The 12,334-nt window shown below is 32.7% G+C and overlaps 1 protein-coding gene and 1 long non-coding RNA gene across 3 annotated transcripts; one reads left to right on the top strand and one right to left on the bottom strand.

The window, feature by feature from the left end:
- The first annotated feature begins 921 nt into the window (after positions 1–921).
- LOC148207012 (uncharacterized) lies at positions 922–1,900 on the top strand. The gene is made up of 2 exons (XR_015786751.1): positions 922–1,192; positions 1,316–1,900. It is a non-coding gene; the product is annotated as an uncharacterized LOC148207012 (long non-coding RNA).
- A 1,206-nt stretch (positions 1,901–3,106) lies between these two features.
- LOC148207011 (uncharacterized) lies at positions 3,107–6,128 on the bottom strand. Of its 2 annotated transcripts, XM_088115642.1 has the most exons (4): positions 5,888–6,124; positions 5,672–5,791; positions 4,364–4,570; positions 3,107–3,412 (listed from the first exon to the last, which is right to left on the bottom strand). In XM_088115642.1, exons 1-4 carry the CDS (start codon positions 6,063–6,065, stop codon positions 3,372–3,374), a joined length of 546 nt encoding a protein of 181 aa, XP_087971768.1. In that variant the 5' UTR covers positions 6,066–6,124; the 3' UTR covers positions 3,107–3,371. The 2 variants fall into 2 exon arrangements, with proteins under 2 accessions (XP_087971768.1, XP_087971764.1); XM_088115638.1 differs by lacking the exon at positions 3,107–3,412 and having other exon boundaries at positions 3,421–4,570; positions 5,888–6,128.
- Positions 6,129–12,334: the final 6,206 nt, after the last annotated feature.

Here is a 12,334-nt window from a genome sequence, read left to right as displayed (position 1 = left end):
TACTGTGATTAGAAAATAGATTAGCCTTTTAATACAAAGTCCTTCAAATTAAAATTCCAATTACTTTTTTTATTCAATTCTATGAAAATTAAAATAAAATATGTGTTCGTTCGGAAAGAGGACAATAATAATGAAGCCATAATATGCAGTCCTTTTCACAGCTGGGTTCGTGCGTCGCCTCGTGCACATTGTGAGGAATTCGTGTAAATCACCGAAATAGGTACACAAACTGCGCTCTTTGGTTTTTTCTGCAAACTCATTCATAGAAAAGATGCTCATCAAGCTATATAACACATTTACATGAAGACAATGTTAAAATATATTTACCTGTCTGCGTGATATTTTTAGGCAACATCAAATAAATTACAGAAGAAAATAGTAGAATCACTCGTGAAGAAGCCAAATATGTCAATAGTTCTTACTTAATAGCTACAAGTTCATTGCAAGTGTTGTAAGACGAGGAGATGTTTTTACTGAAGGAAAAAGTTGAGGTGAGTGCATTATTCAAGAAAAGGGGTGTCAATTCATTGATTATATCTCAGAGCATGGAATCGGATGGTGACCAATCTTATCAAGAAAAATTCTTACACGTCTTTTTCTAACCTTGGGAGCATCTGAAACTGGCGAAGACACCAGCCTAGCCCAGATAAAGATTGGCACTGCACTATTATTGTTCATAATAATAATGTTAAATTGTACATACATAGTTTCATGGACCTCTCGTACACGTCTGTCATTTGATTCAAATGCTATTAAGTTATCATACAAATTAATTCTCAATCATTGTGACCATGTTCAAAGTATTTTTGGAACAAAAATTCATCAAACACGGATGCATCTTCTGTATTGTATATCTATCTATATGTATCTATATATATATATACCAAGGATGCAACAATTGTGAGTAATATTTTGGGGCGTTTTGCGACAGATGGCAATGGCACTGCGATTTTAAGGTGGGGGTATGCGTATTTAAAGGCATACACGTGCATAGCTTTGAAGGGGGCCTTTATAGGTGTCAGGAAGCTTTTTCTACCACAACTTCTCTTTCGTGATAAGGCTACAGCATATAATCATGAGGAGCTCAATAGACTAGTCTTTTCATTGTATGCATGTGCCCTCCGGATTTTCTGCCTTCAAGTTTCAGCAATCATCTCTAGCCCAAATCGCTTCCATTCATTTTATAATTACCGTACGTAAATTTCAACTTCTTTGCTTTCAGTGTCAGAAACCTGGCTTCTAAATTGTTTCTGTATCATATAAATGCCATGCCATGCCATGATTAACGTGATGGTAAGAAAATTTACTGTTGCAGGGTAAGAAAAACAAAGCTACCAGGGTAGCTTCAGATTAAAATACACACATAAATGCATCGCAATGGTCAGCAAGAATCTAGGAGATGCAAAAACCATGCATTATTACGATCAAAAGGGGTGCTGCTGTCAAAGAGAGCATGATATACAGCTTTAAGGACAATAACATTATCATTTTGACAGTGGCAGACCAGATATGGTAGAGTTACCACTACGAGATCCTCGGGGGTTGTACTTATAAAGTCACTTAATGGCACAAAACGAAAGTGACATTTCGTTCAGGTCCAATCTATAGTAAAATTCTCACGCATGCTAATGTTAATTAATTCGGTCGTCTAATAACTTGTACAAAACATCCAGTTGTATATATGTATCTTTACTTTGGGATTTGCAGGCTAGTGATCATGTTGATAACATGCATATATGCCTGAAAAAATAAGAATCATTACACATTGTAATGTGATGTGTACTTGGGTCATCCACAGATGTATGCCATCAGTGGTGCTCACTATGCTGCGTCCTTCACGAAGTCAAATCATGAACCATATAGGATGAAGTGTAATATTCTACAGAGACCCCTAGCTACATTTATGAGATTGTTGGGACCAAACAAAAGGAGTCTAGTGCATGCGTAAAATTTTAGCTACATGTAATGTGCATGCACGTCTCTTCTCCAAAACCTGCCTAGGGTAATAGCTCTGGCACCCTAATGCATAGCATTTACCGCATGGGGTGAGTAAAATACGTCATGCTTCAATCCTGTAGAGCTAAATCAAAACTGGGATTGAGATGTTACGTTTTAACAACTAAAGTTGAAGGACGAGGACCTAAAACAGATGATTATTAAGTTGAGTAGGCCATGAAGACCTTGTGCAGGGTTAGTCCCAAGTACAACATAACTTTTAAAAACCCAGATTTGACGAGAAAACCTTCCAAGTGCTTACTTCAATTAGGCATTAGCCTTTTAACGACAATGAATTATGCAAATGGCTTGTCCTAACTAGCAACTGTTAATGAAAGTGACAGTGGAGATGACTTGCACGTTAAGAAGAAATATCTCAACAGCGAATCAGCAATGAACGAAAAACAGTAACATTACGGACAACTTCCCTGTCTGCCTCCTAAAAGTGGTACACAGATAAAGAAACAATGAACAACGAAGTCAAGAAAGTATATATGTACGTGCATATGCATGTATCAACTACTAAAGTTCTAAAACCAACCAAAAAAAAAAAAAAAACTAACGTGCTTATCTTCATTTTGTAATTGGCATTAAGCGTTGTCCATGTTAATACAGTGAGCAGTAGCAGCTTCAAACACATCACGGTTGTGGGACATTCGCTATTTCAATCAATGCTATCTTTATCAGAAACACTAATCGCTACTTAATGAGCTTTTGTGACTGATCTAGACACTAGATATATATAAACAACAAAAACAGGACTAATAATTAGATACTGCCCACGTTCTCCACTACTACAGCCTTTCTACTTGGCTATTGTACAATACTTTTAGGTTTTCTTCTATTTTCTGTTTTTTTTACTACATTCTTATTGAGGATTATAAATATGGCTTCATTTCTTTCACAAAAATGAAAACAAACGACTCACTTTTTCATTAAAACAAGCATTTCGAGAAAGTAATATAAGTGTGTTCCATGCCCCGTTCAATGTATTTAGCAGGCTGATCATTGAATGTAAATTTTAATAATGCAGAAAGAATGTGACTGCTCTTCGAGTCATTGGTGAGTAGGTATAACGATCATTTAGAATTTTGTGTTTGCCAAAGAAAAGTTTAAACAAAACACAGTCCTCAATGACAATCTTGATGATGGACAAACCCAACACCAATATGATAAGGAAGTTCAAACTACCATTGAAAAAACTCAAAACCTTACATGAAAACTGCATGTCATAAATGACATTTGCATATTCTATCAAAAAACGAAGACGATAATAATTGATAAAATTCTACATAACACATATAGTGTGTACACCTAAAAGAACAGCCTGTATAGGTTATAATCTTCTATGTTTACTGGTATATCCAAAGTTCCAATCAACCATGAGCTCTCAGCTGGGAGTTCCGGGTAACAATCCCTGCACCATACATATAAGTAGAGTTATAACTGTCCAAAATCATTCTTAATAAAATATGCATTAGAATTCCTTATGCTAAGTCAGCTTGTCACACCATAATAACCAACAAAATCTAGGTTGTCAAACTCAAGATTATAAGTAAAATCATGAAGGTTTCATTTACATGTAACTTCATAAGAGTTTGTTATATATAAAAACAATATTCAAAAAACAGAGATAGTATTCAAACATAAGGTAAATTGGTAAATATCTGACAGAATCATAATTAAGACGCAAAAAAAGGAAACAAAACTTATTCTACAACTGATCACCAATTGGTCTGCAGAAAATGAATAATGGAAAGGATCTCTTGGCCAATTGATTAGAGCCTTGGTACCTTTCGAAAGGGTGCATGGCAGAATAAAACAGAGAATGGATTCTCTCATTTCTCTGCCATGACTTTATGTTATATGAGATTCTAGCCCTTCAATACCTTTTTATAGATACAATATTATTCTATTTTAAAAGATCAACGGTGAGATTTAACATTCGATTATGTCAATCTTTTTTCAGAGAAGATATGCTCCCATAAAACACTGTCATTTTGGATCGTTGGGACAGAAATAAATTTGACAAACTTGCAAACTTGAGAATTTCATGTGAATTCCTTGAATTAGTCTGGTTGAGTTTACTTATAAATGAGTTTGGAAGCAAGTTAACTTGAATTCTCTACTTAAAATTGTAAAGTGGTCGACTAATTAACTTGAGAGTTGGACAATCCTGATCAAAACGGTAAATTTCCTCATCCTCCATCAAAAGGCCAATAAATCTACTATAAGTCCTATAATGCCCTGCAATAAATTGAGTCTCATTTCTGGCAAGGCAACAATTGACAACATGAACTAACACAATTAATGAATTAACGCAGCTAAAGTAGTAAAGTAATGCGTTTTACGAAGCAAAAACTTTTACTTGGAGCAGCAGTTGAGCGACAAAATTGGTACACAGTATGCTTCACAGTTTCTGTGTGTTTATGCTGATCAGAGATGTCTGTTTGAGGAACAGGACTTTCGGAACTTTGGTTTGCATTTCCTAGATGATCAGTTTGTTGATTAACTTTCATTGTCAACCTTCTAGTTGAATCATCCATCCTTTTCATTCCATAGTCATGCAAAGGTTCTGCAATTTGGCAGATCAACACAAAACCCACGCATGCAATAATCTGTCAGTCTGTTAGTAAAAAATTAGAGTGCAACCAATCAGGAAAGGAAAATGGTTAAAAGTGACATTGAAAAAAGACAAGAACTGAAGATAAATTGAAGAAACAATCAAATTGAGACAATTCATTCGAAAAGATGTAATTTTTTAACCAGTAAATCACGTTTGGCTGCAAGTCACTGCTCATATGAATTGTCTAAAGTAAAGATTACATCTAAAGTATTACTGAGAGGACCAAAAATGCATACGCCTCTATGCCTCTATGAACACAAATACTAATAACCACAAATCCATTGATTTTCTAAAAAAGTTCATAAACTTGTAAACTTATTATATAAGTTTGTAATATGATTATAACAATAAGGAATAAATCTTATAAACTTTTTAGATATTAAAAAGATAGATTAGATTATTTTTGTGTTAGTTGATAATATGTTAGTTGACAATGTGTTGATTGATAGTTTGAAACTTATATATATATATATATATATATATATATATATATATATATATATATATATATATATATATATATATATATATATATACATATACACACACACACGTCATATCCACATCATATTCCGTGTCTTGTAATTTTTTCAATTTAGCCTTATCAGATTTTGTGATAAGCATACAAATAAGCTTTAGACTTGCAATGTAGGACTTCTCAATGAATACGATACTGAAAAAACTATCAAATCACTACTTTCACCGTTTTACAAACCACGAGACATGTTGAGGATTGTTTGGATAGAAGTAATAAAACAGTTTGTTTAAGGTCTAACGAATAAGTAATCATTCGGTAAACAGTATAACTTGTTTTTCATAATCCATCTCTCCTTAAAATAAAGAGTTTCCACTTTATTCCTTAAACCTTGTCCTTAGGTTAGCAATCCGCTCTCAATTCATATATCAATCTGTGAATGCGCTTCATAAAATTTGACACGAAAACTTTACTAGTTTGGATGCTACAAGCACACAGAACCGCACTCAGATCCTCTATAACAGGTAACAATTAAAGTTGAAAACAGCAAACAAGTATTTATACAACAAGCTAACCTTTAGATGAATGGGGAAGATGAAGCAGAGGATCATACATATAATCATCAGATTTGAGATACTTCCCAACTTGTTTCCCAAAACACCGCCGCTCTTTTTCAGCTTTTTGAAATTCCAACTCTGAAACGTTCAGATATCATAAACAACCACCCCATGAAACAAAACAATGGTAGTTGAAACCAAGAAATAAGGAATTATGAAGGATAGATGTGAAACCTTTAGCAGGGGAAGAAGGGAAAGCGTCGAAAGCATGACAGGGTAGAGATGAGAGGAGAGGGGCATACATGAAAGTATCAGACTTAAGATAATCCAAAACCTTTTTAAGAAACACTTTCGTTCCTCTGCGTTTGATGGGTTTCCTCTTTTGAACTCTCAGGCGCGCTCTCTTTTCCATTTTCCTTTCTTCTTCTTCTTCTTCGTTCTCTGTGAAAATGCAACTTTGGCGTTGAAGGAACAGTAAAACTTAGTTGTTTGGCGGTTTGAAAACTTTTGACATGGAGACACGTGTCCGATTCCGAGGAACCACTATGTCACGTGTCATGTTTGTTTGTCGCTTTTGTCCATGCGGACCGACCTCTGAGATTATTGGGCCAACAGCTTCCCTTTGGGCCTATAGAACATTTATGGGGCAGCTTTTTTCTATATCTCCATAATTTCTTCCTACACTTATATGCTAGAAAAATTTAATTTTACTTTTTTTTTTAATTTTGAATTTCGAAATATAAAACTTAGAAACTTTCCAAAATATACTATATCATTAATATTAAACTCTTAATTTTGAATTTGCATTTTAGAATATAAAATAAAAAATACATTTCACATTATATAACCTTAAATATAAAATTTGAATTTTGAAATGCAAATTTATTATTTTAAATGGTGTAATTTGAAATGTTTAGTCTTAACCCACAGCAAGTCTAGTCTTAAACATTTTCTTCCACAATTTTTTAAATATAAACTATTCTTCTGCAATTCTCATTAGCTGCAACAGATACACCATATATCTCTCTTCCTATACTACTGACATACCCAAGACCATCCCAATCATCTCTGTGAACTGGTTGCTCAAATACAAGTCAACCCACATATCTGCAATCGAAAAAAATAAAACTAAGTTCAACGCTAAATGCCTACAATATTGAAACAAAGTTTCATGAGTGTATTAGTGCATCTGTGCTAGAATTCCTTCTATTAGATAGTTCATTTCTGAGATTTTTGAATAATTATTTTCATCAGAAGCATTTTTTTTGAGATAGAAAAACTTAACTGTTATGTGAATGTTTATGGTATTAGAAGCCCCACCAAAAAGCCTCCACAATGGCACACGAATACTATTTGCAGCAGCATCAATTATTGCCATTTCCACCCTAGCCCATTTACTACCTAAGTGAGCTTTGCTTTGTGGACAAGTCTTTTCTTACGAGATAAAATAGCTAAATTTTCCCTCTGTTACTTAGATGCTAATAAATAATAGTTCCTAGCTAATGAAACATGTACTTTTAACAAACATTGAATTGTAAGAACGTGAAAAGGATATAACACGGGATGCTTCATTTCACAAAAAATGGCATTACTTCAAGAATTAAAGCTTGGTATAGTTAGTAATAAAATTCTCTAGTTTATAAGCCAGTAAACAGATAGAAAGAGTCAGAGGAGGTAAAACATGATGGTAAACAATAAAATAGGAAAAAGGTTGCTTTAATAAGAAAATGATTGGAGAAACTGTTATAGAGTCAATTTTGAAATGAGGATGAGAGTAACTATCACTAACTAGTTAGTTATCCAAGAAAATTGAAAATTTTTTGGTTATACTAACACAGAAGACACGAGTGGAAATCTTAGTCATGCCACCAGCTTATATATTCTCCAATCTTTCCTTACAAAAGTAACTAAAATGGTGAATTCTTGGAAGTTTAATTAGATTCCTTCAAAGTTCTTTCTTATCAACAGAGAATGCATGTTTTCTTTTACAATTATTGGAACCACTATGCTATATGACGAAGTGAAAAGGCAGCAGCGCGCCATGAGCACGTTAGGAGGAAAGTGTAGGAATATGAGAGATGAAAACAGGAAAAATCAAATAAGAAAACTTTTGTCTTTGATGTGTGTATGTTTCGTGTCATTTACAAAGCACAGTTGAATATATTTTTAGGTTTCAAACAAAAAGGAAAAAACATGTCGGACTGGAATTCAATTCTGCTAGCTCTGATTTCAATACTCTCTTCTCAAATTGGATGGTGAATGCTCAACATCCCAAGCTTGGAAACATTCATCCTCAAGTTAACGCGGTGAAAGGTCTTTGTGAAAACGTTGGCAAGCTAATTTTTTGAGCAAATCGAGAGGAGATGGAAGAGATTTCTCTGTAGTGTCTCCCGAATCACATGAATATCGATATCGATGTGTTTTGTGTGTTTGTGGAAGGTAGAGTTATTGTCTGGCAGACTGGTCGTTACACTAGAGAACGGTTGGAAGGTCAGCTTGGATTTGAAATTGTGAAGAAGATATCTAATCCATTGAATTTCACAAGTCGTGGTGACAAGGACCCTGTACTCAGCTTCCGACGAGGAATTAAGGATTAGTCCACATAACTTCTTTCAAATAGTGGGTCAAGAACCACTCCAAATTTTCTTGGTTTGATCCTCAAGCCGAAATTTGATCAGTTTATTACAGTATAGTCTTAATTTCACAATAAATACAATCACGTATCTCTTTACCTTACATCTGTATTCATAAGTTTGACGTTGACTTTCAATTAAGATTGACTCAATTACGATCCAAGAGTTCATAAGCATAAACATGATGGATTTATGGTGATAGTTTTAATATGTAATTATCAATGGGTCAGTCCTGGATTAGTAATCAACCGGTTACAAAATGAAGTGTAACTCGTGAAGGGGTTTTGGAAAATGTTCATTATTGTGAAATAGTTAATCGCTCGATGAATAGAGAACTGCGTTGACTAGATGGTTACACGGTACACATTAACTACTTAGTATTGTGATTCCTAATTAAAGAGAACAAAATTTAAAAGAAAAAGAAAACACTAATAAAAGAGGGAGGAAGAAAAGAAAAAGAAAAGGAAGGAAAAGGAATGCTCACATTCTATTTGCTTTATAAGAGTAAATTTATGTAAGTTGTCATGGATAACTCCTTTTATTTTATAGAAGATAGATGTTAAGATTGTAGAAATTATTTATTATTATTTAGTGTTGTCAAAATGTGTTAAAATCTATGGACCAACCCGGTACACAATGGGTTTGGACCAAGTTAGGTTTCAGAAAAATGAATTTTTTTTATACAGGTCAATTTTCAACCCAGCTCACCCGGGTTGAACCCGTGGTGAGTCGGGTTGTCTCATCAACCCACCTAGTTTTATTTAATTATTTATTATTTTATGTTTCAATATTATTTATTAGCTTTTTTTATTGTATTGTGAATGAGAATAAAGAAAAAGATGTTTTAAGTAAGCAAAATATTATAAATTTATTCATTTAAGACTTTAATTTTATAAATGGATAGGTGACACAAAAATTATCAATATTATAAACTTATTTATTTGTTTTTTAAGTTTGCTAGATTAGGTTTGAGTTGTATGTTACATTTTTTTATTTTGAATTGTATTTGGAGTTTAACATCATTTTATAGTGAAATTTATTTAAATTTGAACAGAAGTATTGTACTTTTTTTAGATTTAAAAAAAATTGAAATTAAGTGAACCAGCGAGCCAACCCATTTAACACACGAATTCATAATAAGTTAGGTCGGATTTGAATTTTCTTGACTCACTAATAAATGAGCCAAGTTGGATTGACTCACTAGGTAGTCAACCCATGTAAATGGGCCGGATGGAACAGATTCGGACCGGATAACCCATTTTCACAAGAGTGTTTCATCTTGCACCTCCAAGTGTTTTCATCCTGCACCTCCAAATTTTTTTAAAATACCTACATTACCCATCATTAATACCCATAATTAAGAGGATTTAATATTTTAAAACAAAAAATTAAAAGTGGTCAAAGATTCTGGCAGAGATATTATTCCCACTTTCTCTCTCTCTCATCTCATTATGAATCTTCCATTTCATTTCTCCTCTGAGTTTCCTCTTTTCAGTAGCACCCATCACACTGCTTTTCCTTAAAATTGGAAGCTTTCCAGTAGCACCCAGCACAATACTTTTCCTTTTCTTCAAATCGGAAGTTTTCCAGTAGTACCCAGCAATTTCCTCTTCCATTGTCGCACACACATAGGTTGTCCATTATCACAGACAGAGGTCGTCCATTCTCGCACAGAGGTTGTCAGTTGGTCGTCCCGTTGATTGTCACACGAAGGCCAGAGAGATAGAGGAGCTCATCCAACGCCGGCCAATGCAGAGAAGTACCCACCTACAGTCCCTTTGAGCACCCAATGAAGGTTGGTTCGTGTTGTTTTTTATGCTGATAGAAATCGGTTATGGAGATCCGATGAATGCTAAATCGGTTATGGAGATTCGGCCGAGCCCCTATCGACTCTCCATACCCAATTTTATGTTGTTTTTTTTTTATTTTGTTTATATTATGTTTTAATTTAATATTCAGTTTTTATTTTGTTGCGTTTGGTTGAATTATTTGAAATGTTATTATTTTAGATGTTTTGTTATAATAATTATTAACTTTGTTTTAACTTTTTTAAATGTTATGTTATAATTATTTTAAATTTTCTGTTTTAATTTTTAAATTTATTGTTATATTTGAAATAATTATTTATTGATATAAAGAAATAATTTTATTCCTTTTAATAAAATAATTTTAATTATTTAAATTTTCCGTTTTAATTTTTAAAATTTTTTGTTCTAATTATTTTATATTTTGTGTTATAATTATTTTAAATATTTTGTTATAATAATTTTCAAATTTCTGTTTTTTTAATTTTTTAATTTATAGTTATTTGATTTTTATTTGAATAAAAGTTTTATAATTGAATGAATTATTTATTTTATATTATTTGTTTGAATTATTTTATATTTTCTGTTTTAATTACTTTAAATATTCTGTTATAATAACTTCAAAATTCGTGTTTTAATTTTTTTAAATGTTCTGTTCTAATTATTTTAAACTTTCTGTTATAATTTTTGAATTTATAGTTATTTGATTTTTATTTTAATAAATTTGTTTTAATTGAATTAATTTTTTATTTATATCAAGATTTGAATTAATTTTTTTATAGTTAAAAGATTTGTTGTTATTTTTTTTTGTGAAATATTAGATTTTTACATTTAGTTAAAAATGTTTTAATTACTTTTTTGTAATTATTTGCAATATTTATAATTTTGTTAGAGATTTAAGTTATTTTGTTTGTAATAATATATTATTTAATTTTATAATGAATTAGTTAAATTGATTTTGTTTGAAATAAATTGTTTTGAATAATTTAATATTTTTTAGTAGTGAATTTTTTTTAATTATTATAATATTATTGTTAATAAAGAAATTTAGAACAGGCATGGCTCGTACTCGAGGAGGTTCCTCTTCACATTGCGGAGAGAGTTCGTCACAGGGTGAGAGGTGGAGACCTACAGCTTCTGCTCGTAGAAGACGTGGAGCAGTTGAGTCTGATATTCATGTTGAGGACCAAGGAGATGTGAGGTTTCATGAGGATGCAGTTGAGGATCGTGAGGATGTTGCTGAAGGTGGATTTCCTGGAGGTCCATTAAACGCTTAAGTATTGACACATTACATTCACCATGTTGCTTATGCGAAAGTGGAAAACTTTAATTTTAATGAATATTGTTTAGTTGAAATAATTTTATCACTAAATATTATTATTTAGGAACGGGAGGAGATCAAGTTGATCTCCCATGGGAAGAAGTTAAACGCTTAAGTATTGACACATTACATTCACCATGTTGCTTATGCGATATGGCAGGGTCGGGTAAGTGGAAAACTTTAATTTTAATGAATATTGTTTAGTTGAAATAATTTTATCACTTAATATTATTATTTAGGAACGGGAGGAGATCAAGTTGATCTCCCATGGGAAGAAGTTAAACAGATTAGGATCCTGCCACGAGGGCATTAGAGACATCGTTAATGGTTCTGGTCTGATGTCTTTGGTGGGCATGTCACATGACTATGTCGATAGGGGTCTACTGCTGGCATTTGTAGAGAGATTTCATTTCGAGACTAGCAGTTTCCATCTCCCCGTGGGTGAGATGACTTTGACTTTAGATGATGTGTCATCGTTGCTGCACCTCCCAGTTTTAGGGCAGTTATGTCATCTAGAGGAAGTAGATTTTGAAGACAGTAGATGCGCCATTGTGGAGCTTTTAGACGTGGATGGCGGGAGAGCTGGTGCTGAGTTAACTACAGCTCACGGTGTGAAAGTCAGATTGAGCTGGCTTCGAGACATCTATGTTGAGCACTGTGAACAGCAGCAGTGGGAGTACGCTGCCCGGGCATACTTGTTGCATCTAGTTGGATGCAGTATATTTGCTAATAAGACTGCAACAAATAAATTTAAAATTTATAATTATATTATAAAATCAAAAACTAATACAATAATTATACAATTATAAATTTATGAACAATATAATCTAACTTAAATCAAACACCAAGTTAAATAAACATAAAACTATATAAAAAATTATTAAAAATTATATATTTAAAATGCATTTTTTATATTAACAAC

The sequence above is a fragment of the Vigna umbellata genome, chromosome 1 (assembly GCF_029865625.1).
Source record: "Vigna umbellata cultivar VRB3 chromosome 1, Vumbellata_1.0, whole genome shotgun sequence".
Taxonomy (NCBI): Eukaryota; Viridiplantae; Streptophyta; class Magnoliopsida; order Fabales; family Fabaceae; genus Vigna; species Vigna umbellata.
This window is presented reverse-complemented; position numbering and strand designations above follow the sequence as displayed.

Excerpts from the sequence above, each read along its gene's own strand:
- LOC148207011 (XM_088115638.1), bottom strand. The coding sequence starts at position 6,065 with ATGGAAAAGAGAGCGCGCCTGAGAGTTCAAAAGAGGAAACCCATCAAA. Across the intron at positions 5,792-5,887 it reads CCCTTCTTCCCCTGCTAAAG|AGTTGGAATTTCAAAAAGCT; the intron begins GTTTCACATCTA and ends TGAACGTTTCAG. Across the intron at positions 4,571-5,671 it reads TCTTCCCCATTCATCTAAAG|AACCTTTGCATGACTATGGA; the intron begins GTTAGCTTGTTG and ends GCCAAATTGCAG.